This window comes from Papio anubis, chromosome 1, assembly GCF_008728515.1.
Source record: "Papio anubis isolate 15944 chromosome 1, Panubis1.0, whole genome shotgun sequence".
NCBI lineage: Eukaryota > Metazoa > Chordata > Mammalia > Primates > Cercopithecidae > Papio > Papio anubis.
Genome location: NC_044976.1, coordinates 13,753,674 through 13,778,586, shown reverse-complemented (window position 1 = coordinate 13,778,586; position 24,913 = coordinate 13,753,674). Strand labels below are relative to the sequence as shown.

The window sequence follows — 24,913 nt, the reverse complement described above, 5'->3', positions numbered from 1 at the left end:
GTCAGAGATTCTGCATCCTCGTGTGGGCAGACAGACAAGGTGAAAGTATCTGGTAGAAGTTATAAATGGTAAAGAGAAAATTAAGTGGGTAAACAGGGTGGGGTGTTGGGAACAGTTTTCAGTTGCAGATAGAGTTGCCAGGGAAGGCTTCAGTCAAACTGGCAAGAAAGAGAAAAAATTGACAATCTGGCTCTTTTATAATACTTTTTAAAGTAACAGTTTTGGTTCACTTCATGCATATACATATACATATATAGATAGCTATAGATATAGAAGATAATATATATGTAGTATGAAGTGAACCAAAATTATTTTAAAAGTTGCCTATCCATCTATTTATTGAATGGTAGCAATGGCTGCATGCCAGACACTGTTCTAGGCACTGGGGCGAGATCAGGGAGCGGGCAGACCAGCCCTTGCTGCTGTGGGTGCGTTTCTATGGGGCAGACAGGTAACAGGCAGACAGGCGCACAAACACTCTAATGTCGGAGAGTGATGAGTGCTCCCAGGAAAAGAACGCAGAGGAGAGCAAAGGAGACATCTCTTTGTTCTTCCTCCTTTGATGGTTCAAATGCTTATCAGAGGCCTGTATGACACATCCCTGGCCCTGCACTAGCCACACTGCCACCAGGGGAACAGGGCCCATGGCCTCCTACAAGGGGCTCAACAGTGCTGTCTGAGGCCCTCCTGGGACGGCCCCCTACCCCCACCCCCATGTCCCTACCTCTCGTGCCCTCCCTTCCTTCTGGCTCTGCTCCAGGTCTCCTCCAGCACGGGCCTCCCTGACCACCTGACCACCCCCCTCCCCCAGGTCAATCTGTTCCGAATCCTGCTGTACAGTTTCTCGGAGCGCTTCTTCCCACGGGACGTTTTACTTGATCCTGGCTTGTTTATTTCTGTGTCTCTCCTCCCAGATGACAGGCTCCGTGAGAGCAGTCTTTATCTCCTTCGAAGACTGTGCTATTTCCAGGGCCCAGCACTGTGTCTGAGCACAGTAGGTACTCAGTAAATATGCAGCCTGTCAGAAACAGGAGCTGTAAGGAGCTTGCCCTGGCTTTCCAGCTGGGACCAGGGCTCAGCAGCTGGGAGAGAGACGCAGGCCACCCTGGCTGCGCTTAGTAGGGCCTCGCTTGTCCTCGGACCCTGGCTCCACGCTGCTCACAGGATGCATGGCTGGTTCCCTTGTGGGGTTGGCTCTACACTGGCCTCGGTCACCTCTTGAGGATGCGTGTTTGCCCTGAGAGTAAACAACCTGGAATGTTCTCCCTCTCTCTCTGTCTCTCTGTGTATAGCAGGGGGCAGGAGATACTGAATTTTGGGGGTGTAGGGGTAGCCACGCATTGAGGCTGCCTCACAGCCTGTGCTAGCCTGAAGGGGTACCAGGAACATCACATGACCCCTCCTTGCGGCTCTTCTGGGAATTTATTTATTTGGAGAGGATGAAATTCTTTCTCATACAACTCTTAAGCCCTCTGACCCACTCTGGCTTAGAAAGCAGGAAGGAGCCCGAGGGAGGAAAACCATTCCAAGAAGGAACAAATACATTTTCCCTTTTATCTTGCAGTCTCCCTCCCCCATCCTCCTCCACTAATCCCTCCATATAATATAAACTAAAAATCAAGGGCATCCCAGTTCAACAATCCAGTCCAACAGACGTGCACAGAGTCCAAGGGCGTTTGGTGTGGGCGGGAGCCGGTGCGTCTTCTCCCATCCCTGGCATAGGGCCTGGCACACCGCAGGTGCTCAATAGTTGTTGAACAAGTGAATGAATATGGGTCAGGTTCTGCTCTAAGAGCCTGGGATTCCAACAGGGGTGCCACACACCCCCTGCCCCACGGAGCTTACGGCCACGTGGACCTGCTGCAGCCCCCGCCTTCCTGGTCACCCTGAGCAACCAGGAGACACTTCTGTTAAAGTGCTCTGGACAGCAATCGATGCCAAGGACAGCTGGCTGGACCTCGAGCCCTTTCGTTCAAGCTGTTTGCGGCCCTGGCTCAACGCTGTCTGGCAGGGGAAAGGCATCTTTGAGAAAGCCGGAAAGCAAGCTGACACATTTGGCCTGGCTTCCCAGTGAAAATCCAAAGCCCATTACTGGAAGTCATGCTCTCTAGGCTCAAAACGCCCCAGGGGAAGAAGAGCCCCAGGCTCCAGGAAACCAGGGCCTTGAGGAACCACTGAGTCTCACGATTGCATGCTGCGGACCGTGGGGAGTATCACAGCCCCAGCCGTAGGGACGGAGTGTGAGTGCCTGCTTCTAGGACGGCCCAAGGAAGGCTGTTCTCACTCAAAGACACACACCCATCAGATGCTTCTGGGCAGGTGCATAGAACAGCTACCAAGACACAGCCACAGAGCACTCCCTACGTGGCTCTTTGGGAGGGCAGTTTGGCTCCAACCATCACAATTCAGGAAGAACAAGTACATTAACTACAGCATTGCACAAGAGGAGAAGCAATGGAAGTGTCCATCAAGAGGGGACTGGTTGGAAAGAAGAAACAATGGGATTCTACACAACCATTTAAAAGGGTGAGGCAGATCTTCATATGCTTGCAAAGATGCCCATTAAATAGTGGTATGTAAAACTAAACCCATGTTGCAGAATGTACGTGGTTTGACACCATTAGTAAAAAAATTATCTACTAAACAAATATCTATATGGGCCAGGCGTGGTGGTTCACACTTGTAATCCCAGGACTTTGGGAAGCTGAGGCAGGTGGATCTCTTGAGTCTGGGAATTCCAAGACCAGCCTGGGTAATGTGGTGAAACCTCATCTGTACTAAAAATACAAAAATTCGTCAGGTGTGGTAGCATGCGTCTGTAGTCCCAGCTACTAGGGAGGCTGAGGCAGGAGGATCATTTGAACCTTGGGAAGTTGAGGCTGCAGTGAAGTTGTGATGGCACCCCTACACTGCAGCCTGGGTGACAGAGTGAGACCTTGCCCCGGAATAAATGAATGAATGAATAAATATATGTATGGGTTTGTGTGTGTTTGTTCAGGTGTGTATATACATAAAATGTATTTCTCAGCCAACCCATAAGGTGGGGATGGTCATTACTGTCAGAACAGGGAACTGGTGCACAGTGACCTCCCCAAGGTCACAACAGAGTTTCTAAGTGGAGGAGCTGGGATTCAAACGCGAATCTATGCCTGATCTTCAGCCACTACACTTTCTTGACCGTGTCAGAACGTGGAGGCCTCTACGAGGGAAAGATCTCATGACATGCACATCACACTGTGGACAGCTGTGACCTCTGGTGACTGCGACTGAAGAGGCAGGATTCTGCGACTTACTTTATACGTTTCACACAAGCAAGTCATACTTTCGGAACTGAGAATGAAAATATCTTCAAAAGGAAAGAAAGCCACCACTGGGCCGTGTCTTAGCACGTCCTTCCGGGTGCCCAGGAGTTGCTGGCACTCACCTCTTGGCTGCTGGAGAAGGCCTCGGTGTGGACGGGTTCTATCTGCACAGAGGTGTCACACGTCTGGGTCTTCTTCCGGGACTTCTGTTCCTTCTCTGTGTTCAGCTGGAGTCTGTGTTTCTCCTGGGAAGCCCTGGGGTAGAGAAGAAGAGGATAGCACGAGGTTCCAGGAACCACAAATGACTTTTGCAGTCATTGGAAGACCAGGAAATGGAGCTCTATTTTTATAGGAAACAGAATTCTTTTGAGACTTCAGTTTCCTGCTCCCAGATTTCTAGAGAATTCAGTTTCAGGGGACTTATGGGAGAGTGACCAGGGCAGGGAGCACCTGCCCTTGGTTCCTATACTGGGGCTGAGGACACCTGCTGTGGTTTTACAGGGACATTTGCTGCATGTCTGCTGTTTCTAACACTTTATGTGTGTCTAACCCTTCTATCTCTCATAACAATCCCACAAGTTAGGTCCTCTGCTTGTCCCATTTTACAGACAAGTAAACAGACACACAGCAATCTGCCTGTAGTCGCCTTGCTTGTAAATGGATGGTCTGGCTATTTTTTTTTTTTTTTTTTAGATGGAGTTTTGTTCTTGTTCTCCCACCCAGGCTGGAGTGCAATGGTGCGATCTCCACTCACTGCAACCTCCGCCTCCCAGGTTCAAGCAATTCTTCTGCCTCAGCCTCCCAAATAGCTGGGACAGGCATGCACCACCACGCCCGGCTAATTTTGTATTTTTAGTAGAGACAGGGTTTCACTATATGTTGGCCAGGCTAGTCTCAAACTCCTGACCTCGGGTGATTTGCCCGCCTTAGCCTCCAAAAGTGCTGAGATTACAGGCGTGAGCCACCGGACCCGGTCTAGGGTCTGGCTTTGAAACCAGGCAGCCAGGTGTGGAGTCTGCTCCTTTAGCCACTATGTGAATCTGCTTTGGCCACAAGGCACACAAAGCTACCAGATATCCACAAAACATCAATTTCAGTCAAACTCTTTTTTTATGAAAACATGACTCATTCTAAAATATGGATAAGCTGCGGGTAAAAATGCAACTCATGGATGTTTTTAAAGATGAACCCAGGGGACGATGACAATATTTTGTATGTATTTTAAGCTGACACCTCCAGTTTATTCATTTGTTAAATAAATATGAAGTTCCCTTATGTGCTGGGCTGGGAAATCAATAGTGGGCAAGGTCTACACAGACCCTGTCCTCGTGGGAAGGGCAGACAATAAACAGGCAATGGGGCCGGGCGCAGTGGCTCACGCCTGTAATCCCAGCACTTTGGGAGGCCGAGGTGGGTGGATTGCTTGAGGTCAGGAGTTCAAGACCAGCCTGGCCAACATGGTGAAACTCCATCTCTACCAACAATACAAAAAATTAGCCAGGTGTGGTGGCTCATGCCTGTAGTCCCAGCTACTCCAGAGGCTGAGGCACAAGAATGGCTTGAACCTGGGAGGCAGAGGTTGCAGTGAGACAAGATTTCTCCACTGCACTCCAGCCTGGGCAACAGAGCGAGTGAGACTCCATCTCAAAAAAACAAACAACAACAAAACAGGCAAAGGTAGCCTTGCTGTGTGCTAAGTGGTAGGTTAGACAGAGTGCAGGGGCTGAGGGAGACCAAGCATGGCAGGATCCCTTGGCTATGTTTGGTGAGGGTGAGTGAGGGAGGGCTTCCTGGAGGAGGTGGCATTTAAGCAGAGACCTGTCATCTGGAATATTGGACAAGGAAGTTTGAGAAGCACAGAATAAGCAAAACCAGGAAACACATATCATTCATTCATTCAACTCCTCAAGCAGCATGTACTGAGCCCTCTCTCTATGCAAGACTCAGGGGCTCCCTATGCCAGGTGAACTATCCCCCCTCCCCCGCCCACCCAACCTGAGCGCCTCCTTGAGGGCCTTCAGCTCCCGGTCTTTCTTTTCCACCAGACTGCTCATCTGGGCCATCTTCTCCTTGAGCACACTCAGCTCCTTGCTTTGCTGCTGGACCAGCGCCACGTTCCGTTCCAGTTCCATCTTCTGCTTCTCGTTTAGCTCCCCTGGGAGTGACAGGAGGGCCGGTAAGGGGGTCTCTGCCTCCCGGGTTCAAGTGATTCTCCTGCCTCAGCCTCCTGAGTAGGTGGAATTTCAGGCATGCGCCACCACGCCTGGCTACTTTTTTGTATATTTAGTAGAGACAGGGTTTCACCATGTTGGCCAGGCTGGTCTCAAACTCCTGACCTCAGGTGATTCACCCGCTTCGGTCTCCCAAAGTGCTGGGACTACAGGCATAAAGTAGCTATTATTAGCATCCTCACTTCACAGATGCAGAAACTGAGGCTCAAAGAGCTAAGGGACTTACCTGAGGCCATGCAACTAAGAGTGAGCAGATATAGAATTGGGCCCGACATCTCCAGAGAACTGGGCATTGTAGCCTGTACCCCACACTTTCTCATACCTTATTACAAAAAACCTCAGCCATAAATGTCTTGCGGTATTAACAGGAACAGCTACAGGGAGCGAATAGCCTGTAGGGTTTGGGATGGAGACAAGATAGGAGCATTCTTTTCCCTTCCTCCACTTCCCCAGGCTTAGTTCCATCTCCCAGCTCCTGCCTGTCTATCCATGCCCTTCAGCTCAGGGAGAGTAGACATGGGAAAGAGAGGCTGCTATCAGATGCAAGAAGGAGGGAGGCAGAAGTAAAAGCACAGAGATAAGGAGGAACAAAGCAGGAATATGAAGGCAGCATTGTTTGTGTCTGTCCGGAATAGCACAGAATTCAGTTATTTTGCCCCTACTCTAGGGGCCACTGATGCCCATGTTAACCCTAGGAAGAAGGCGTGTTGTCCCTACTTGGCATCTGAGGAAGAGAAGGCCTGGAGAGCCCCCTTGTCCTAGGTCCCAAAGCTAGTGAGTGCTGGGGCTTGTGCAAACTGGCCTGCCGCAGGAAGACCCCAGGATTGCCCTCCAGGCCTTTGCTTCCGGAAGCAAATCTGTGCTAAAGGAAAATTCTCCCTGAAGAAGAAAGTTGCATTTCAGTGCAGAGGTCCAAAGTCCTGTGGAGAATGTGCCCTGTGCCCCTTGGCATTGAGTCAGGGACTCAGTGGGGGGTGGGAATCAGGGACATATCCAGGATACGACTTTTGCTGACCCTGAGTTACAGATGCTGGGACAACATAGGGAAGCAGGGCTGTTTATGCCAAGGTTTCCAACTCTTTTTTTTTTGGGACAGAGTCTCACTCTGTCGCTCAGACTGGAGTGCAGTGGTGTGATCTGGGCTCACTGCAAACTCCGCCTCCCGGATTCAAGCAATCCTCTGCCTCAGCCTCCTGAGTGGCTGGGATCACAGGTGCCCACCACCACACCTGGCTAATTTTTGTATTTTTAGTAGAGATGGGTTTTCACCATCTTGGCCAGGCTGGTCTTGAACTCCTGACCTTGTGATCCAATTGCCTTGGCCTCCCAAAGGGCTGGGATTACAGGCGTGAGCCACTGCGCCCGGCCAACTCTTAAGCCTCATCTCCTTCCTTTCTCGAGTGGGTCAGGAGGTCAAGAGACACCGGAAATTGTTCAAACCTCTCAAATCCGACATTCTGCTGTGGGCTTCTGTAAGGTCTTTCCTTAACTTCATGATGACCTCCTGCTGAGACAGGATTTCCTTCTGAGCAGCCAATAAGTCATCTCTGAAATTCACAAAAACAGGTGAAGTCAGTTCAACTCAAACTCCACACTGTCTCCTAAGTGTCAGGAAGGGGCCAAGTACAAATGCAAACAGATTCTCAATCATGGTCCATGCGATGCCAGTCCCAGCAAAGGATGAGGACAGTCTTCAAAAACTCTAAAACAAAAATGACTTTTTTGTTGCACCTTCGTTTAAGAAAATAGATGGAGGCCAGGCACTGGGTACATGCCTGTAATCCCAGCACTTTGGGAGGCCAAGGCTGGAGGATCACTGGAGCCCAGGAGTTCGGGACCAGCCTGTGCAACAGAAATCAGAACCCCATCTCTACAAAAAATAAATTAAAAAAAAATTAGCCAGGCATAGTGGTGTGTGGCTGTTGTCCCAGCTACTCGGGAGGCGGAGGTGGGAAGGTTGCTTGAGCATAGGAGTTGAAGGCTGCACTCCAGCCTGGGTGGCAGAGCAAGACCCCGTCTCTAAGAAAAGAAAAGAAATAAAGAAAAAAGAAAATCCACTGAGACAGAACACAAGATCTGGCTGAGTTGAGTCCGAGGCTCGAACATGCCTTGCATGAGACTGATACCCACTACCCAGCATCATGACTTGATGTGCCTGTGGACTTCTGATGGTGGAGGGAGAGGGGAAAACTATTTGGAGGAGGTTCAGGGATTCTTTGGGGACAGGGAAGAAAAAAGAGAGGAAGACAATGTGGCTCTGTTCTCTCAGCAGCTCCTTTGAATTCCTGGTGGAGGGAGGCGGGGCCAGATGTGAATGAATGGTGTTCTTGGGGGAGCTGGTAGAAGTGTGGCCTCGGCGCCCAGGCAACAGGGGGACAGTGATGGTGACAGGACAGCTCCCCCTCCCACACCCCTGGAGGGCAGCACACCTTTGGCACCCTGAGACTCAGGATGGCTGATGGGAGGGTGGCTGCGCCCAGTGGAGGGGTGAAGGGTGCCCAGCAGGAACAGCAGGGGAGGCGCCTTGGGTGGGGATTTGACAGGAGGAACACAGGGTGCATGCCTCAGCAAGTTGAGAAACTGCAGCCTGGCGGAGACAGGTCTTGTGTGTGTTGCAAGGAGTAGGTCTTGCCCTTTTGGAAGGGGGTTGGGAGCCTTAGTCTTTGGGCAGGTATTAATGCCACTTCATTTGAGTTCACAGGCTTTTGAAATCCAGGCTCTTCTCATAAAGACTTTATTTTTTATTTATTTTTATTTTTTTGAGACGGAGTCTTGCTCTGTTGCCCAGGCTGGAGTGCAGTGGCGTGATCTCAGCTCACTGCAACCTTCATCTCCTGGGTTCAAGCGATTCTCCTGTCTCAGTCTCCCAAGTAGCTGAGACTACAGGTGTCTGCCATCATGCCTGGCTCATTTTTGTATTTTTAGTAGAGACGGGGTTTCACCAAGTTGGCCAGGCTGGTCTCAAACTCCTGACTTCAGGTGATCCACCCACCTCGGCCTTCCAAAGTGCTGGGATTACAGGCATGAACCACTGCACCCAGCCTTATACAGACTTTAGAAGGTACTGCGTTTATTATGAATTAAAGTAAAACACTGGCAAGTTGCATGTCAAATAAAAAAAAAGACTGGTGATCATTAGAATGAACATAACTACATATACATAGTATATTCTGTGTGTGCATGCATCTGTGTGTGTCCACGTGAGCATGTTCTTGGCTGCAACCACAAATCTTCCAACTCGAGGATAAAACCTCAGAACTCAAGCATGTTCACACGCCAAGGAAGTGGACCAGAGCAGGGCCGGGAGGTGCTGACTCTTCTCCAAGTCACGGGCACCACTGTTTCTAGAGTTTAAACAGGAGGAGGAGTCAGGAACTTTTCACAATGCAGAGGCTGGGTATCCTTGTCTTTTTGGGGTAAAATCCCTGTGACATTAGACTTCAGTCACTAGGATTTGGTGCAAGGATCGGGCAGGTGGTTGTCCTCTTGGGGGAGCTTCTGAATCCCTACGCTGCATCCCATCGGCACCTCCTTCTTTATGTGCTGTTTTCTGGATCTTTCCCATTCATACGTTTGTTTCTCTGAAAACTATCAGTTCTTCGAGGATAGACTTCTTTATAGACTCACTGGCTCTCAGAGTCAGGAGGGTTGAAATCATTTATTTGAGGTCATTTAGCCAACTCCTTAACTTCTCACCTTTGCAAGGCCCCGCCCCACCAAGTGGTCTCCACTGTTTGAAATCTCTGTCTGCTTAATAACACCTATGAATGGGCTTGCCTCTAGCTGATCCTCGGGAAAAATAGCTAATAGCAGTATTAGCTAGATTTCCCAAGCACTAGGCATGTACAGTCTTACTTCACAGACGTGGAAGCTAAGGCTCAGTGAGGTGGCGTGACTTGCCCAGGGTCACACAGCTGGAAAGTGTCAAGCTGGAATCTGCTATGTTTTGAATGTTCGTCTCCTCCAAATCTCAAGTTGAAACTTAACCCCCAAGGTGGCAGTATTGAGAGGTGGGGCCTTTATAAAGTGATTGGTCACGAAAGTACAATTATGGATTAATGGATTTGTGGGCTACTGGGTTAGTGGATTAATGGATTATCATGGCAGTGAGACTGTGGATTTATAAAAAGAGGCAGGGAGACCTCAGTTAGCACACTCAGCCCCTGGACATGTGATACCCTGCACCACTCCCAGACTCTGCAGAGAGTCCCCAACAGCAAGAAGGCCCTCACCAGATGCAGCCCCTCAACCTGGGACTTCTCAGGCTCCAAAACTGTAAGAAATGAATCTCTTTTCTTTATAAATCACCCAGTTTTGGGTATTCTGTTATAAACAGCAGAAAACAGGCTGAGGGATCTGAATGTAGATCCATCTAAATCTTTCCACGACATTGCCCTGCCTTGCTGAAGGAATGGGGAAGTGGAAGCAGCACTGGAAAGGCAGCAGGCCCAGCTCTTTGTATGGCTTCTGACAGTGTGGCCCAGGTAGGGGCTGGTTGCCTGTTTGCCCCCACCCAGGTGGTGCCGGTGAGAATGCCTGGCGCTCACGCACCCGCGGGTACTCACATCAGGTGTTCATACGCCATGTCTTTGGCACTGCTGTCCGTCGTGGGAGCCACCAGAGGGTCTTGCGGCCTTTCCTCCTTTTGGGCTGTATCAGAGAGACATGTGATCGTTGTGAGAGGAGGCTGTCCTTCCCCTTTGCTTACAAGCACACCTGTGTCTTTCACAACTTACAAACCCTGCCTCCACCTGCAGCCCTCTCCACCTTGTGAGACCCACATGTGTGCCGTGTCACAGGCTGGGGGCTCTCCCAAAGTGCGTGGCCATGCGATTGTCCCAGTTACTCTAGAAGGCAGGGGCCATCAAGTCCACTTAAAGACAGGGAAAGGGGCACCGGAGTGATGGAAGCTGCCGGCGACCCACTTGGCTAAGCTGGTGAGCAGTGCAGCCTCAGCCCCTGGTCCCACCGCCTGCCTGTCTCTCTTGGAAGAAGAATCTGTGTTTAGCACCTTCCTCTCCTCACCTCCCATTTACACCTCAGTGCACCGCCTCTGGCGTCCTGTCTCACTACTCACTCATGTGTTCACTCACTTGTTTATTCCTTCAACAAACATGTGTGGAGTGCACACTGGTCTAAGTATGGGGGTGACAAAGATGCAGTCACCCTTTAGGTCCCAGCTCAATCTCAAACACCTCCCTCTGACCTGGACATCACCCTTCAGGTCCCAGCTCAATCTCTTTTTTTGTTTTTGAGACAGTCTCGCTTTGCTGCTAGGCTGGAGTGCAGTGGTGCAATCTCAGCTCACTGCAACCTCTGCCTCCCGGGTTCAAGCGATTCTCCTGTCTCAGCAGCCTGAGTAGCTGGACTACAGACGCACGCCACCACGCCTGGTTAATTTTTGTATTTGTAGTAGAGACGGGGTTTCACCATGTTGGCCAGGATGGTCTCAATCTCTTGGCCTCGTGATCTGCCAGCCTTGGCCTCTCAAAGTGCTGGGATTACAGGTATGAGCCACTGAACCCAGCCCCCAGCTCAACCTCAAACACGCTTCCTCTGACCTGGACTCTGGGTTGGGAAACTGAATCCCACTCTTCGTCCTTGTCATGGTGCCCTATTCATCCTGGATCACCTGTCAGGGCAATAATTTTGTTACCACGGGGACAAAAACTGGCTTGTCCATCACTGGATCCCGAGTGCCTACATGAGATCGGAACGTTACAGAAGCTCCACCGAGAGAGCTGAATGAGTGAATGAATGAGGGAAGTCCTGACGGCTTGCCGACTTGCTGGGAACTAGAGCCGTGTTTCCTACCAGGAGTGAGTTTGCCTCTAGGGGACACTGGGTAATGTCTGGAGACATTTTTGGTTGTCACAGCTGGGGTAGGGGTGCCACTGGCAGCTGGTGGGTGGAGGACAGGGAGGCTGCTAACACCCAATAGTGCCCAGTTCAGTCCCATCCATGAAAAAATGATCCTGCCCCAAATGTCAACAGGGCTGAGGCTGGGATACCCTGGCCTGAGTCCTCTACTTCCAGAACTTTCTCCAAGAGCTTAACAACTTTACAATAATACCTTACCTTGGCCGTTTGGGGCAAATAAGTGCTTACAAGTCTGAGTTCTTTTTTCAGCTTCTTTTGGGTTTATTTTTTAAGGGACAAATCCTGGCTGGTAATGAGTGCATTAGTGAAGATGCAAAAGGCCAATGGCAGAGAGAAGCCTTTGAAAGGCCCCCACACGAGATGTTTTCATGTGGAAAAGATGATTCCACTTCGTGCTGCCCTGACAGCTCTGACAGCCCTGGTAGCCTGTGTGTCTCGCCGGCTCACTGGGTCGGCACAAAGGATGTCCCAACTCATTGCCATGACTTCTGCTGAACCTGGGCCTCGGAGGGCTTCTGACATCGTTGTGTAACAAGAACAAAAGGGGGCCTCAGAGAATGAATGAGCTTTTGAATAAGGCACGGCCTTTTTCTTAACCATCAGCCTGTTGGGACCCAGCGGACAATCAGAACCTACCCCGAACACTAAGATTTCCTTGGTCCCCCTTCGGACTTACCCGGGTCGTTGTCCTTCAATGTTGCAATCTCGCCTTCTATTTTTTTATGGTGTTGACTGACTTTCTGGAGTTTCTCTTCGAGGCTCACAATCGTCTGGGAGTGCTGTTTGATTTGCTCCTTATATTCCATGATCTCTTCTTCAAACCCATGTCTCTGTGATTCCTGCTCATCCTGGACGGCCTTCACCGTCTTCTGCTGCAGGATTAGCCGCTCTTCCATCAAGATCTGGGAACAGAGTGTCACTCAGTGTGGTCTTGGGAGCTGGGTATGACAGCAACCATAATATACACCCTGGGTACACACAGGTGCTAAACTGGGCCTCACCCCAGGGCCTTAGCACGTGCTGTTCCTTCTGCCCTGTACACTTCTTCCACAGCTCCTTTCATGGCCAACTCCTTCTTGACTCTCAGGGCTCAGCTCCAGCGTCACCTCCTCCACGAGGCCCTCCCTGACCACCTATCAGGAGCAACCCCAGACACTTCCTATTCCAGCGTCTGTTTCATTGTCCCTGAAGCCTTTAATCGTTTGTTTCTCATGCCCTCTAGAATGTAAAATTCGTAACAGCAGAAATGTGTCTGTTTTTACTTACTGCTATGCCCACAGCATTTGATGTTTGATAGATATTTGTGGAATTAATGAATGAACAATTTCATAAGAAAAAGCAAATGAATTTGCCTTTCTTTCTTTCTCCTTTCTTTCCTTTTTTTTTTTCTCTCTCTCCTTCCTTCCTTCCTTCTTTTTCTTTCTTTTATCTCTCTCTCTCTTTCTTCTTTCTCTTTCTCTCTCTTTCGAGACAGAGTCTTGCTCTGTTACCCAGGTTACAGTGCAGTAGCATGATCTTGGCTTACTGCATCCTCTGCCTCCTGGGTTCAGGGTATTCTCCTGCCTCAGCCTCCCAAGTAGCTGGGACTACAGGCGTGCACCACCACACTCAGCTAATTTTCATATTTTTTTTAGTGGAGATGAGGTTTCACCATTTGGCCAGGCTGGTCTCAAACTCCTGACCTCAGATGATCCACCCAACTTGACCCCGAAAGTGCTGAAATTATAGGTGCGAGCCACTGTGCCCAGCCAGAATTTGCATTTCTTAAAAACAAAAAATTAATGACCCCCAAATGGCCAATCTGCTGCTTTCCCACATCCAAACACTCCCTCCTGAGGCTCCCCTTGGCGTTTGCATCCCAGCACCTCCTCCTCAATGCCCGCCTGCTACTCCAAACTCACCCTGTCCTGCTCCCTATTCCCAAGTGACGTGCTGGGCCTCGGCCTCTGATCTCCCCATGACACGTACATTCTTTGCCCGACACACTCACACATGCCTGCTCTTCCAAGGACCCTGCCTAGGAGGCTGCCTTCCAGATTAGGCTCTTGTCTTGCTTTCTCTCCCAAAACTATTGTGTACCCAAAGCTGGGGGGCTTTTGAACTTTGATGCCCTATCCTCGCCTTCCTCCTCTTGTCTCCTCTTCTCCAAAAGAGGGTTGCTCCAAGAGAACACCCCCACCATGACCCCAGACCTCCATACTCCTATCCCTATGTCGTCCTTACGCGATCAGGTCCCCAAGCACCCTGGCCTGAAGCGTGCAGTCTCCTTTGGCACTGTGCTCTCCTTGGCGCTCACGTCCTGCCAGCAGTTATCAAGTCCTGCCATCATAACTCTCTCCTGCGACTCCCTCCCTCCCACACCTCCCCCAGCTCCCGCCAAGGTCAGGTCCTTATGATTCTGGTCCACCACGTGCCACACCCAGACCTGTTCTCTCCAACGCCACACCCTCGTGAAATTTACTTCGTTCTCTTTTGGGAGATTCACCTTCATGACTTCCTTGCTCAGAAACCTGTCGGTTGAGCGTGTGGATGACAGAGTGAATGCACATGGAGCCCTGATTTTGGAGGGCCTTGAATACCGAGCTTACGCTTTAATGCATTGTCTTAAAGCCTGTGGAATCATCACTCATCACTCGGTCCTGAGGCTCTCCAGGCATTCTGATCCTGTGAGGAACCTGCATTACAACATCTCAGAATACCCTGCAGACGGGGCATCCTAGCTCTGTGTACCTTTCATTCTAAACCAACGCTTCTCATTAGGGGGCCATTAAGGGACACTTGGCAATGTCTGAAGACATTTTTGGTGATCATGACTGCGGGGAGAGGGCTCCTGGCATCCGGTGGGTAGAGAACAGGGGTGGTGCTAAATATCCTAAGATGCTCAGGACAGCCCCTAACAGGAAAGTGCTACTTGACCCAGAACATCAGCAGTGCTGAGGCCGAGAAGCCCTGGTCTAAGCCACACATTCTCACGCACTGTAATCTTCTATTGGGAGAAAAATTCTCCCGCTCCTGGAAGGCACTGACTTACCATTTTTGTCTTGGTAGTTTCCAGTTCAGCTAATGTTTCATTTAATTTCAAGGCGAGGCTCTCTGCTTTTAGACTTTCAGTTGCCTTTGTTTTCTGAGTCTCTTCAACCATGGCTAGTGCGTCACTTAATTTATTACTTAAAACATCCTCTTTTTGCTCTTTTAATTCTAATTCCTAGACAAAAAAAAAAAAACAAATAGCAAAATAACAGACATTCAGGAATACGTATTTACCCAGTCCCCTTCTCCCCAACCTTCAGGGAGGGGACAAAGTCTATTCTCTAATTATTCTGTCGATTCTTTTAAAGTACAAAGTCTATGCCTTCTCTGGAAGGTTCCAATTATTATAGAACTCGTCTTCACATTCAGTGGAGATCTGTCTCCTTGTGATTTTTGGTCTCTGAGCTCAGTTCTGTCACCTGGAGCTCGTTGAGAACGTTTTATTTCTCTTTTATGAGACAGCCCTTTAAATATTTGAGGAGGGCTGTCATGTCTGTCTCTAAATCTGTTCTCCAAGATGAATGTGCTGAGTCCCTTCTCTCCTTCACTGCAACACCTGCTTCCAGGACACCCCCCTTTCCTCCAGGGCTCTGGCGGCCCTGTCCTGGGCATCTCTTATCCCTTATCCTGGAACCCATTCTTTTTTTTTTTTTTGAGATGGAGTCTCACATTGTCACCTGGGCTGGAGTGCAATGGTGCTATCTCAGTTCACTGCAACCTCCGCCTCCCGGGTTCAAGCAATTCACCTGCTTCAGCCTCCCAAGTAGCTGGGACTACAGGCGCATGCCACCACACCCAGCTAATTTTTGTATTTTCAGTAGAGACGGGGTTTCACCATATTGGCCAGGCTGGTCTCGATCTCTTGACCTCATGATCCACCTGCCTCAGCCTCCCAAAGTGCTGGGATTACAGGCGTGAGCCACTGCGCCCACCACCGCATGAAAGATTCTTTCGATCTTTCATAGTCAACATTCTATTCTCTTTGAGTCCCTCCTGCAATAAATGTGAAGTATGGGCTTCTTGAGTGGCACTGTGCTGGGCATCTTATGAACATTATTTAATCCAATTTAAAATATATTCGAAGTACTAGGCATTCTTAAACTCTGTTCGTGGAGGTGCAAACTGCTGTGACTTTTCTAGACACTCATTCAGGAATGTGTCCTGTGACTCAGCAACTCCACTTTAGGGAGTTTTTCCTAAGGACGTAAAGACTGATGCACAGGGTGGGTTAGCTGGGCATCTGCTGCACTAGTGAAGAGTGAGAAACCAACCCAGGGGAGAAGAAAAGAAGTTGGGATCCATCCAGCACAGTGCAAACCTGGGTCATAGAAGATTGTTTGATGACACTGAGACATTCTATGCAAAATGAAATCATTCAAACTTTTTTTTTTTTTTTCTGAGACGGAGTCTCGCTCCGTTGCCCAGGCTGGAGTGCAGTGGCGATCTTGGCTCACTGCAACCTCCGCCACCCAGGTTCAAGTGATTCTTCTGCCTCAACATCCCAAATAGCCAGGATTACAGGCACCCACCACCACGCCTGGCTAATTTTTGTATTTTTAGCAGAGATGGGGTTTTGCCATGTTGGCCAGGCTGGTCTCGAACTCCTGACCTCAGGTGATCTTCCCACCTTGACCTCCCAAAGTGCTGGGATTACAGGCGTGAGTCACTGTGAATGGCCAAAATCATTCAAACTTAAAGCGGTTGAAACCTTACATTATTTTGAGACTCGAGAGGAATGTGGCTGTGGGGCCTGGGTCACGTAGCACGCACCTGCAACTTCTGTTCTTTTCTGTAAATGAGTGGGAAAGCCCTGGCAGCGCCAGAGATAAGACTCCTTCAGATGATCACCCCTCATCCTGGAACATTAAAGCAATTTTCCCAGGAATGTAGCAAGCTGTGACCAACCAAAGGGCTATAACCGCATGTGCTGACCTTGTGTGGAAGACGTTGCGATCCTGTTAACTGCCTATCAAAGTGAAATTTTCACCTCCCCCTGCTTTGGAATGCTGACTCATTCTTTTGAAGTCTGTTTTCTGGGTTGCCGTCCTCAAGCTTTGAGCTCGAATAAACTCTATGCTTAGAGAATCTCATTATTTAAGGTTGACACATCGTATGTTAAATATCAAAAATAGCATCCAAAGCACTGTGCACAGTGTCACAGTGTAAATCACTAACTTGGTCATAAATCGGTATTTATCGATGTCGATGCTGAGGTTCAACACAAAGGCGGTCTGGAAGGAATCACATCAAAATGTCGACAGTGGCAACTGTGCTCAGTGGACTCTGTTAGTTATTATTTTCTTTGGAGTGATTTTCTGGTTTTTTTTTTTTCAAGTTTTCTAGAATGACAGGTGTCTTCTTGTTGTTGTTTTTTTATAATCAGGAAAGAAAACACTTTTTTTTGAAAATATTAAATCCCTATACCATTTTCATCATGTTATTCCTGCAAGCCTCTCCTGGGAGTTGCTGCATCCTCTGCGTACCTCCGCTTAACTCCGTCTGACTCTTTTTCAGGGTCTTAACCTTGCTGTTACTGTTGGGATATTCCACGGAGGACCTCATGCGGACCTGGCCTACGGAGGTGCTCACTGGAGACACTGGCAGGCATCCCACGGAGTAGCTTGCCACGTACAGCTCAGCGACACACCCCAGGTGTCCCAAATAATCCACAACAAACTGAAATTGTTTCTTTGAAGAGCTGTGAAGCTGCCCTGCTTATCAGTAGATCACGCGGCCTGCCATCTTTGCTCCCTGCCGGCTGCTCAGCAGCTTGTCCCAAGCATAGGAGAACAAAGTCCACTGGTCCCATGCATTGGACATTCCTTTCTTTTCCCTCTCTCCCTTTTCCATTTTGCCTATATAGATGAGATCAATCTTTGACTGCTCTTCCGAGTGTACAAATAAAATAATGTGCAAACACACAACTCTCTGCCTGACTCGTATTTCTTTGGATTTTCCTGATAAATGGTGAATCCCTGGGCTGGGTCCTGTTCTTGCTTGTCTAGGGTAATGTCACCTGTCTACTTTGAGGGCTGCCATGAGACCTCATTTTTTTTTTTTTTTTTTTTTTTTTTTTGAGAAGGAGTCTCACTCTATTGCTCAGGCTGGAGTGCAATGGCATGATCTTGGCTCACTGCAACCTCCCGGGTTCAAGTGATTCTCCTGCCTCAGCCTCAGTAGCTAGGATTACCGGCATGCGCCACCATGCCTGGCTAATTTTCGTATTTTCAGTAGAGACGGGGTTTCACCATGTTGGTCAGGCTGGGCTTGAACTCCTGATCTTAGGTGATCCACCCACCTTGGCCTCCCAAAGTACTGGGATTACAGGCATGAGCCACTGCGCCTGGCCAAGACCCTACCTTCTGATGTTACTGTTCTAAGGATATTGTTGAGAAGGTTGCTTGTTGCAGAATCCTCTACGTAATGACCCGTAGGAGAGATTCTCTCTGGTCTAGTACCAAGAATGGTCATATTTCCACGAGCAGTTGGTCCATTTTTGTCTAGCAAATTGTACAACCAGCTGGGATTTCCCTTGCACTGTAACTGCTAGAGGAAAAATTGTGACTCATTCATTGATTTCATGATACACTTTTTTTTTTTTTCATTAGTCTCATTCCGGATCCCTTTTACGTCCCGACTTACCTACTTTTAAAATTTTAACCTCGCCTTTTTGCCTACCCATAGTGTATTTCATGGAGGATCCATGGTACATCGTTTGGGGGACACGGCTGCTTGGGAAGAGGCTGCCTTTCTCGGGCTCTCCCACAGCCTGCAGCATGTGCCTCCCTGCAGGGGTCCTCTGTGACCGTGACGGCCCTGGGCTGACAAGTCCTGCATCACTTCACCCAACTCCCGTCTGCCTTCTCTGGACACATGCCAGTTACTCCAGGTCCCTCCTTGAAGACTGGTGTCCAGGGCTGACGTGCAATGCAGATGTGCCTTCCTGACTAGCCTCCCTAGAGCAGCCTTGTTTAAAGTGCATCAGCGCCACTTGGGCTGCTTACGAAACATGCAGCTTCCTGAGTCTGTCCTCCACCCAGGGGATCAGAACTTCTTGGGGTGGGGTCCAAGAAACAGGCATTTAAAAATAAATTCCCCAGAGATCCAAATGCATGCTAATGTTTGCAAATCTTTCTTTGAAGAAAATGATCCAAGGTTGATGTGAATAGAGACCTTTTTAGTCCTAGCTGGTCCCGAAAATCCTTTGAAGTCATAGTCACCTATATTTAAATTTAACCCATCATTGCCAGGTTGCATGTTTGTCAACTGGGCTTTGACTTTGACATATTGGTAATTGTGTGTGTATGTGTTTTGTACTGCTGGGACCCAGGAGAAGTGAATTATGCCCTACTGCTTATGTACCCAAGACAGGGTCAGGTGCGAAATCCACTTCTATTCCTACTATGTTTACAATTCTCAGTGATAACAGTAAATGCATTTTGATTATGAAGGTGATGATAACTATGACAACAAGCTCTGCTTGGAAAACTGATATCGGCCTGATCAGAAACCTAGGTGTCCATACCCTTACGTCTCCTCTCTTTTTTTTTTTTGAGAGGGAGTCTTGCTCTGTCACCCAGGCTGGAGTGCAATGGTGCAATCTCAGCTCACTGCAACCTCCACCTCCCGGGTTCGAGCGATTCTCCTGCCTCAGCCTCCTCAGTAGCTGGGATTACAGGTGCGTGCCACCACACCCAGCTAATTTTTGCATTTTTAGTAGAGATGGGGTTTTACCATGTTGGCCAGGCTGGTCTCGAACTCTTGACCTCAGGTGATCTGCCTGCTTCGGCCTCCCAAAATACTGGGATTACATGTGTGAGCCCCTGCGCCCGGCCAACATCTCCTCTCTTAAGCTAGGCAGCTGAGCCCAAAGCTGAAGTGCAGTAGAGAGGGAGGGGTGAAGATTTAGGGTTGGGGAGTCAGCCAGTCCGGGCTTTGGATCCTGTCCCTCCACTTCCCAGTCATGAGTTTGCCATGCTAACACAGGCAGCTGACACATGTATGTGGAATGCTGAGTGCCTCTCCATGTGTTCTGTGGGTATAACAGCAGTCATGTCTCACAACAACTCAAGGAGATTGATCTGTATGTATTAGGTGTATTTCATAAGTGGGGAAACTAAGGCACAGAGCTGTTAGGGTTCTTGCCTGAAGTTCCACAGCCAGCCATGGGGCGAGGTAGGATCTGAACCCAGAGCCTGGCTCTGGCGCACTGCCCTTCGCCGTGCTGGGCCCCTCTTGTCTCTCCCTCCCTGCGGCTCATACCTCTTTCTGCTTGGTTAAGCGATTCTCCAGGTCTTGCACCTTTTTCTTTTCCTTCTCCATGGCCTCCTTCGCTTTGCGTTTCTCGTAGGCAATGCTGCTGTCTGAGACCTGGAAGTCAATGAAAGTGGTTTGAGGGCCTGTGCCCTCAAAGGGAAATGACACCGAAAAGGGAAACCAGGACGAGTCACTGTGGAAGCCACCAAGTCAGGGTTGGAGAGAAAGATCTCAAGGAACAAAGCATCCACTGGGGACAGAGGTGAGAACCCGGGAGCCATATCTTAGTCATGTGTGTAAAGGAGTGAGTGAGTCATCATTCAAGATTTCAAGGCAGGTGTTCAGGAAGTGACATGCTGGTGAGTGGTTGGGTCCTGGTATTTGGCACTGAGTCACTGAATAAACTGGCATATGCTGGCACCGATGCCGGCCTTTGTTGGAAGTACCTGGCTCTTTGGGAGGTGGGGCAGGACAGACAGTGCTGGGGAGGTGCCTTCTGTCTCTGTAGACCCATGTCAATGGCTCCAAAGGAGGACCGAGGCAGCCACTTCCAGTCTACAAAGGCATGGGTTTCCAAAATTCCTGTCTAGGTCAGTTTGTAGCTGAGAACACAAACGCCATATACCTGGTGACGGGGAGGGAATCGGAGGCCCAGACTCACCTGTACATGCCCTGGGAGGTAAACAGCTAGGGAGGGCTTGAAAAACTCTATCTGCAGCTGTTGAAACTCTTGCAATTATACACCACCCCCGCCCCCACCAACATAAAGTTCACAAGAAAAGGATTTTAAATATATATGTATATGTACAACAAAAGACCAGAGGAGTATGTACTGAAGTGTAAGTGACGGTTATTTGGGGGGAATTGGGATTATGGCAACTTTTATTTTGTTCTTTTCACAGGTCTATATCTTCTAAATTTTCCTTAATGCACAGGTATTATTGGCAAAAAGAAAAACGAATGAAAATTGTTACAGGGCATGCAGTGATAGGAGATGGGAATATCCTAATTCAAGGGACAGTATGAGACTCAAGATGTGTGTGGTCCTGAAGGAAAGACGATGTTCCCAATGTTGCCAGTGTTAACATCACGTGTGTGGCACCCACCCACCCCACCCGGCTCTGCATATCCAACTCCCAGGCCCCCCTACCCGACCACATCTCCCAATGCAGACCTGGCTTTTTCTCACTGTCAAGTCTTCACTTAAGATGGTTCAATCCTTGCCCTGCAGGTCTAAGTCCTGCCCGTCCTACAAGGCCACCCACACCTTTCCGCATGCCCTGTGGTGAGGGCTCTTCCCCTTCTCTTATTATGCACTGCTTGGTGCGTTGCAAATGAAAATAGTGCACAGAATGTGTTAGTGCATCCAATCTGCAAACCCCAGAGAGCATCTATCTGATTATCCCCGTTTCACAAGAAAGGAAATGCAGGCTCCTTTAAGGAGGCAGTATAAAGACAAGCAGTGTTCCAAGGTGTCATCACCAGGAAGCGGTGGTGCAGGCTTAGATGCCAAGGACCTCGCCTTAACTGCTCGGCCTCTGGGCCCTGATTCAAGCCCTGCCCACTTGGAGGCAGGAGGCTTTTTCTTTTTCTTTTTTCTAATTTTTAAACTTAAATTTACATTTTTTTTGAGACGGATTCTCACTCTGACACCCAGGCTGGAATACAGTGGCATGATCTCGGCTCTCTTCAACCTCCGCCTCCCAGGTTCAAGTGATTCTCCTGCCTCAGCCTCCCGAGCAGCTGGGACTACAGGCGTGCACCACCAGGCCCGGCTAATTTTTGTATTTTTAGTAGAGACAGGGTTTCACCATGTTGGCTGGGCTGATCTTGAACTCCCAACCTCAAGTGATCTGCCTGTCTCGGCCTCCCAAAGTACTGGGATTATAGGCGTGAGCCACCGCACCTGGCAAGATGAGTTTATATGTTCATAACCAGGCTGGCACAGAGCCCAAGACACTGCCTGGCTGTAGCCTGAGCTTCGGGACCCCATCCCTGGCCCGTATGTATAAGGGAGGCTCTGGGGGTAGCTGTGACCACAGTTTGGGTCCCACCCCTTAGCGTGTCTGTGCTCCCTCTGCCTACCTGGACTCTGACCTCACTTCCCTCATGGGCTTGGCATTGTCCCGCTGCCAAGGGCTTCGCTTCAGGCTGTGCAACCCCCACCCTGCTGTGCCCACTCAACTGCCCACCCCACCTGGACTCTGACCTCACAGGGCAGGTGCATCCCAAGCCATGAATATACTGACTCCTCATATTACACCTCTAGGGCGGTTCTGCCACCACACCCACATGGCAGATGAGGGCACGGAGAGGGCAAGGGGCATGCCCAGGGTCACACAGCCTGTTAGGGCAGAGCTGAGATTTGAGCCCGAATGAACCCTTTAGCCCACCAAGCTCTGCAGTTCCTTCCCTGTCTCTCCCACCTATTTCCTTCCCCTGCGCCCTGGTGCCTCCCATCTTGGGCCAGCTTTGGTTTCATTCCTCACCCAGTCTCCTTCCCACCCCCCCGAACCGCCTCCCACCTCCTGGCAAGCTCAGGTCCTGACCTTCACACCTGTGCCACTTTATCCAGTGGTCCTCTCTGCCCCCAGGCTCCTTTTCCCTTCCAGTTCTCACTGGAATGTCACTTCCTGAGTGGTCCTGCCCTCGGGCACCCTCCAGCCTGCTTTGGCTTTGTGGCCCTGGAGCCGCCCCTGCTTCCGCAGGCTGTCTGTTTCCCTGCGCTAGGATGGAAGCTCTGGGCAGCCTGGCCCTGGTCTGTCTTGCTCACTGCGATGTCCGTGGCACCCAGAACCGGGCCTGGCACATGGTGGGTGGATGAATGAAACTGAGATCAGCAGGTGGATAAATGAATATTTATGGGTAGATGAATGAAACCAAATCAAACCATTCACTGAGCCATCAGCTCTGTTTCTGGAAGTTCTGTGGGGGCCAGGAGGTGTGCGTCTGTGCCACCTCTGTCCCCAAAGCCCAGCTCATGGAGATGCCATGTGGGTCCCTGAGTGACCTCCTCCTGGCTCCCCGGCTCTTACTTCCAGGGTGTGACCCGGGCATCCGGGCTGACCTGAGGGCCTGCCTCTCATGCTGCTCTGGGCAGGTGTGTCTGGTGGGCCAGGTCCCTAGGTTGGTGGCACTGGGGTGGGTGGATGTGGATGTCTCCAGCTCTGACCCCTCCTTTCCTCCCTGGTGTCATTCTGTCCTGGGGTGCCCATCTGCTTGTCCATTCTAGAAGGTGCTGATTCCTGCGGCTTATCTGATGTGACAACCACGTGGGCTTACTATGCACCCACTTGTGCCATCTCTTTTTGTGCTCTTTGTGTCCTTTACTCCTCAGCCAGTCCAGGGAAGGCCTGCTCCGGAGTCCACGACACCAGCAGGCCAGGCCAGGAGCAGTGCTTTCTCCCGTGGCCATGCCGGGTGTGGCACACATGCCTCTCTACCGTGAGGACGATGCTCGCTAAGCCCCTGACCCAGGCTGAAACTCAGGGTTCTCTCCTGGGGAGGATCCCTCTTTCCTAGGTAGCTGAACCAGAGAGCAAAAAGAACTTTCCGAGGGCCTTCTAGGATGCAGGGTGCAGTCCTATGTACTTTACACCTGAGAGCATCTAATCTGATGAGGCAGGGACTTAGCATTCCCATTTCACAGACAAGGAAACTGAGGGATGGGGAGGTGGCGATCTGCCAGAGGTCACATGGCCAGTCAATGGCAGATCTTGGCCACTTCAAAGGGAGGCGTGACTGTGATACCTGCCCGATTTCCCACCAGACTCTCCCGGGGATCTCCCAGTAGCTCCTTCCAGAAGGTTCTTTCCTGCTGCTGCTCATACCTCCTTCTGTTGGGTTAAGTGGTTCTCCAGATCCTGAACTTTTCTCTTTTCTGACTCCAAGGCTTCCTTTGCTTTTCTTTTTTCATGGGCTATGCTGCTCTCCAAAACCTGCAAATCAACGACCAGTGCACTTGGTGGCCTGCACATTTAGGGGGGAAATTGCTAGTAATGATCATAATAATCATAGTAACAATAACAGCCAAAGTGTTGGGGCGGCTATTAGATACGCCTGGGCCCCTGGCCAGCCCTTCAGTCTCACAGCAACTCTGTCAGAGAAGTGCTGAGAGTGCCCATTTTACAGATGAGGAAACCGAGGAGCAGGAAGTCTGAGGGCCCAGAGCCACACCCTTTGTCAGAGGTGAGGCCAGGATCTGAAGTCTGCGCAGAGGAAAGCACGTAGCCTGAATAAAGAGCTCTGGACAGGGAACCCGGGAGCAGTGGGGGCAGCTTCCTGTCACAGGGCCAGGCAGCCTCTCTGATCAAAAGAAGAGTCTTGTTAATAATGGAATTTCCATTATTGAAATAAATCTCTTCAACAGAATTCGGTTTCAAGAGAAGGGCAGTATGTTGGATTAATGAGCCACAATATGCCAATTTCTAGAAGGGACAAGCAATGTTCTGGTAGGATGCAGGGACGAAAGTGTGGCCAGTATTGAGTGCCCTAATCAAGGAGTTTTGTCTGGGAAGTTACTTGCTGGTAAGCTATTCAACTAAACAGCTTAGTGTAAATCACCAAAGGAAATATGTTGCCAGCCTGTTTCCAGTCACCACGAGAAGGGCCACCTCTATTTTCCAATGGCTTGTCTTTCAAACACCAGGTTAACTGTCAGGTATTTAGAACTTGGAAGATGGCTGCCATTATAACCAGTGGTGAGGGCCCCAGATGAGCCCGCAAAAAGTGGTTAATCCAGAATATGGCTGAGGATATTGTATACTTTGCAGTGAAAAGTAGTTGACAAAACTCCAACACTCTGCTGTCCCAACACCAGCCTTAAAGCAGAAGAAAAGTGACATCATAAGAATTTCATGTTTATTTGGATCCTTTGAAGTGGGTTTTGAGGTAGGACATTTTCTTGTGAACTGTGAAAGAGACTTTGAGGCACTTCCTAGGGACTTAGGGTTGGCTCTGCTGTGTCTGACTCTGCGTCTATACTCGCCAGGCCTTCCTCTGGGCAGCTCCTCTGTAGCCGGGACAGGTACTACTGGGCAGAGAGGCCTTGCCTGGCTCACACGCAGGCCCTACATACCCAGTTGCCGTGCTTCCAAGTTCACAACGGATAACGGGGATTAACTTTGAACATGACCTCAAGATCCAGATTATGACCTAGTGATTCTGTTGACCTCAAAAACCCTGATAATGTGGCGGAAGAGCTAATGAAAAGAA

The 24,913-nt window shown here is 49.8% G+C and overlaps 1 protein-coding gene across 1 annotated transcript in view; it reads right to left on the bottom strand.

Annotated features, from left to right (window-relative positions):
- FHAD1 (forkhead associated phosphopeptide binding domain 1) overlaps window positions 1–24,913 on the bottom strand; it is a 158,723-nt gene that overhangs the window by 24,629 nt on the left and 109,181 nt on the right. The window contains 8 exon segments of the mRNA XM_009198678.4: window positions 3,425–3,557; window positions 5,298–5,457; window positions 6,974–7,080; window positions 10,099–10,183; window positions 12,090–12,315; window positions 14,445–14,618; window positions 19,706–19,813; window positions 23,530–23,637. Coding sequence (XP_009196942.1) covers window positions 3,425–3,557; window positions 5,298–5,457; window positions 6,974–7,080; window positions 10,099–10,183; window positions 12,090–12,315; window positions 14,445–14,618; window positions 19,706–19,813; window positions 23,530–23,637 — 1,101 coding nt within the window.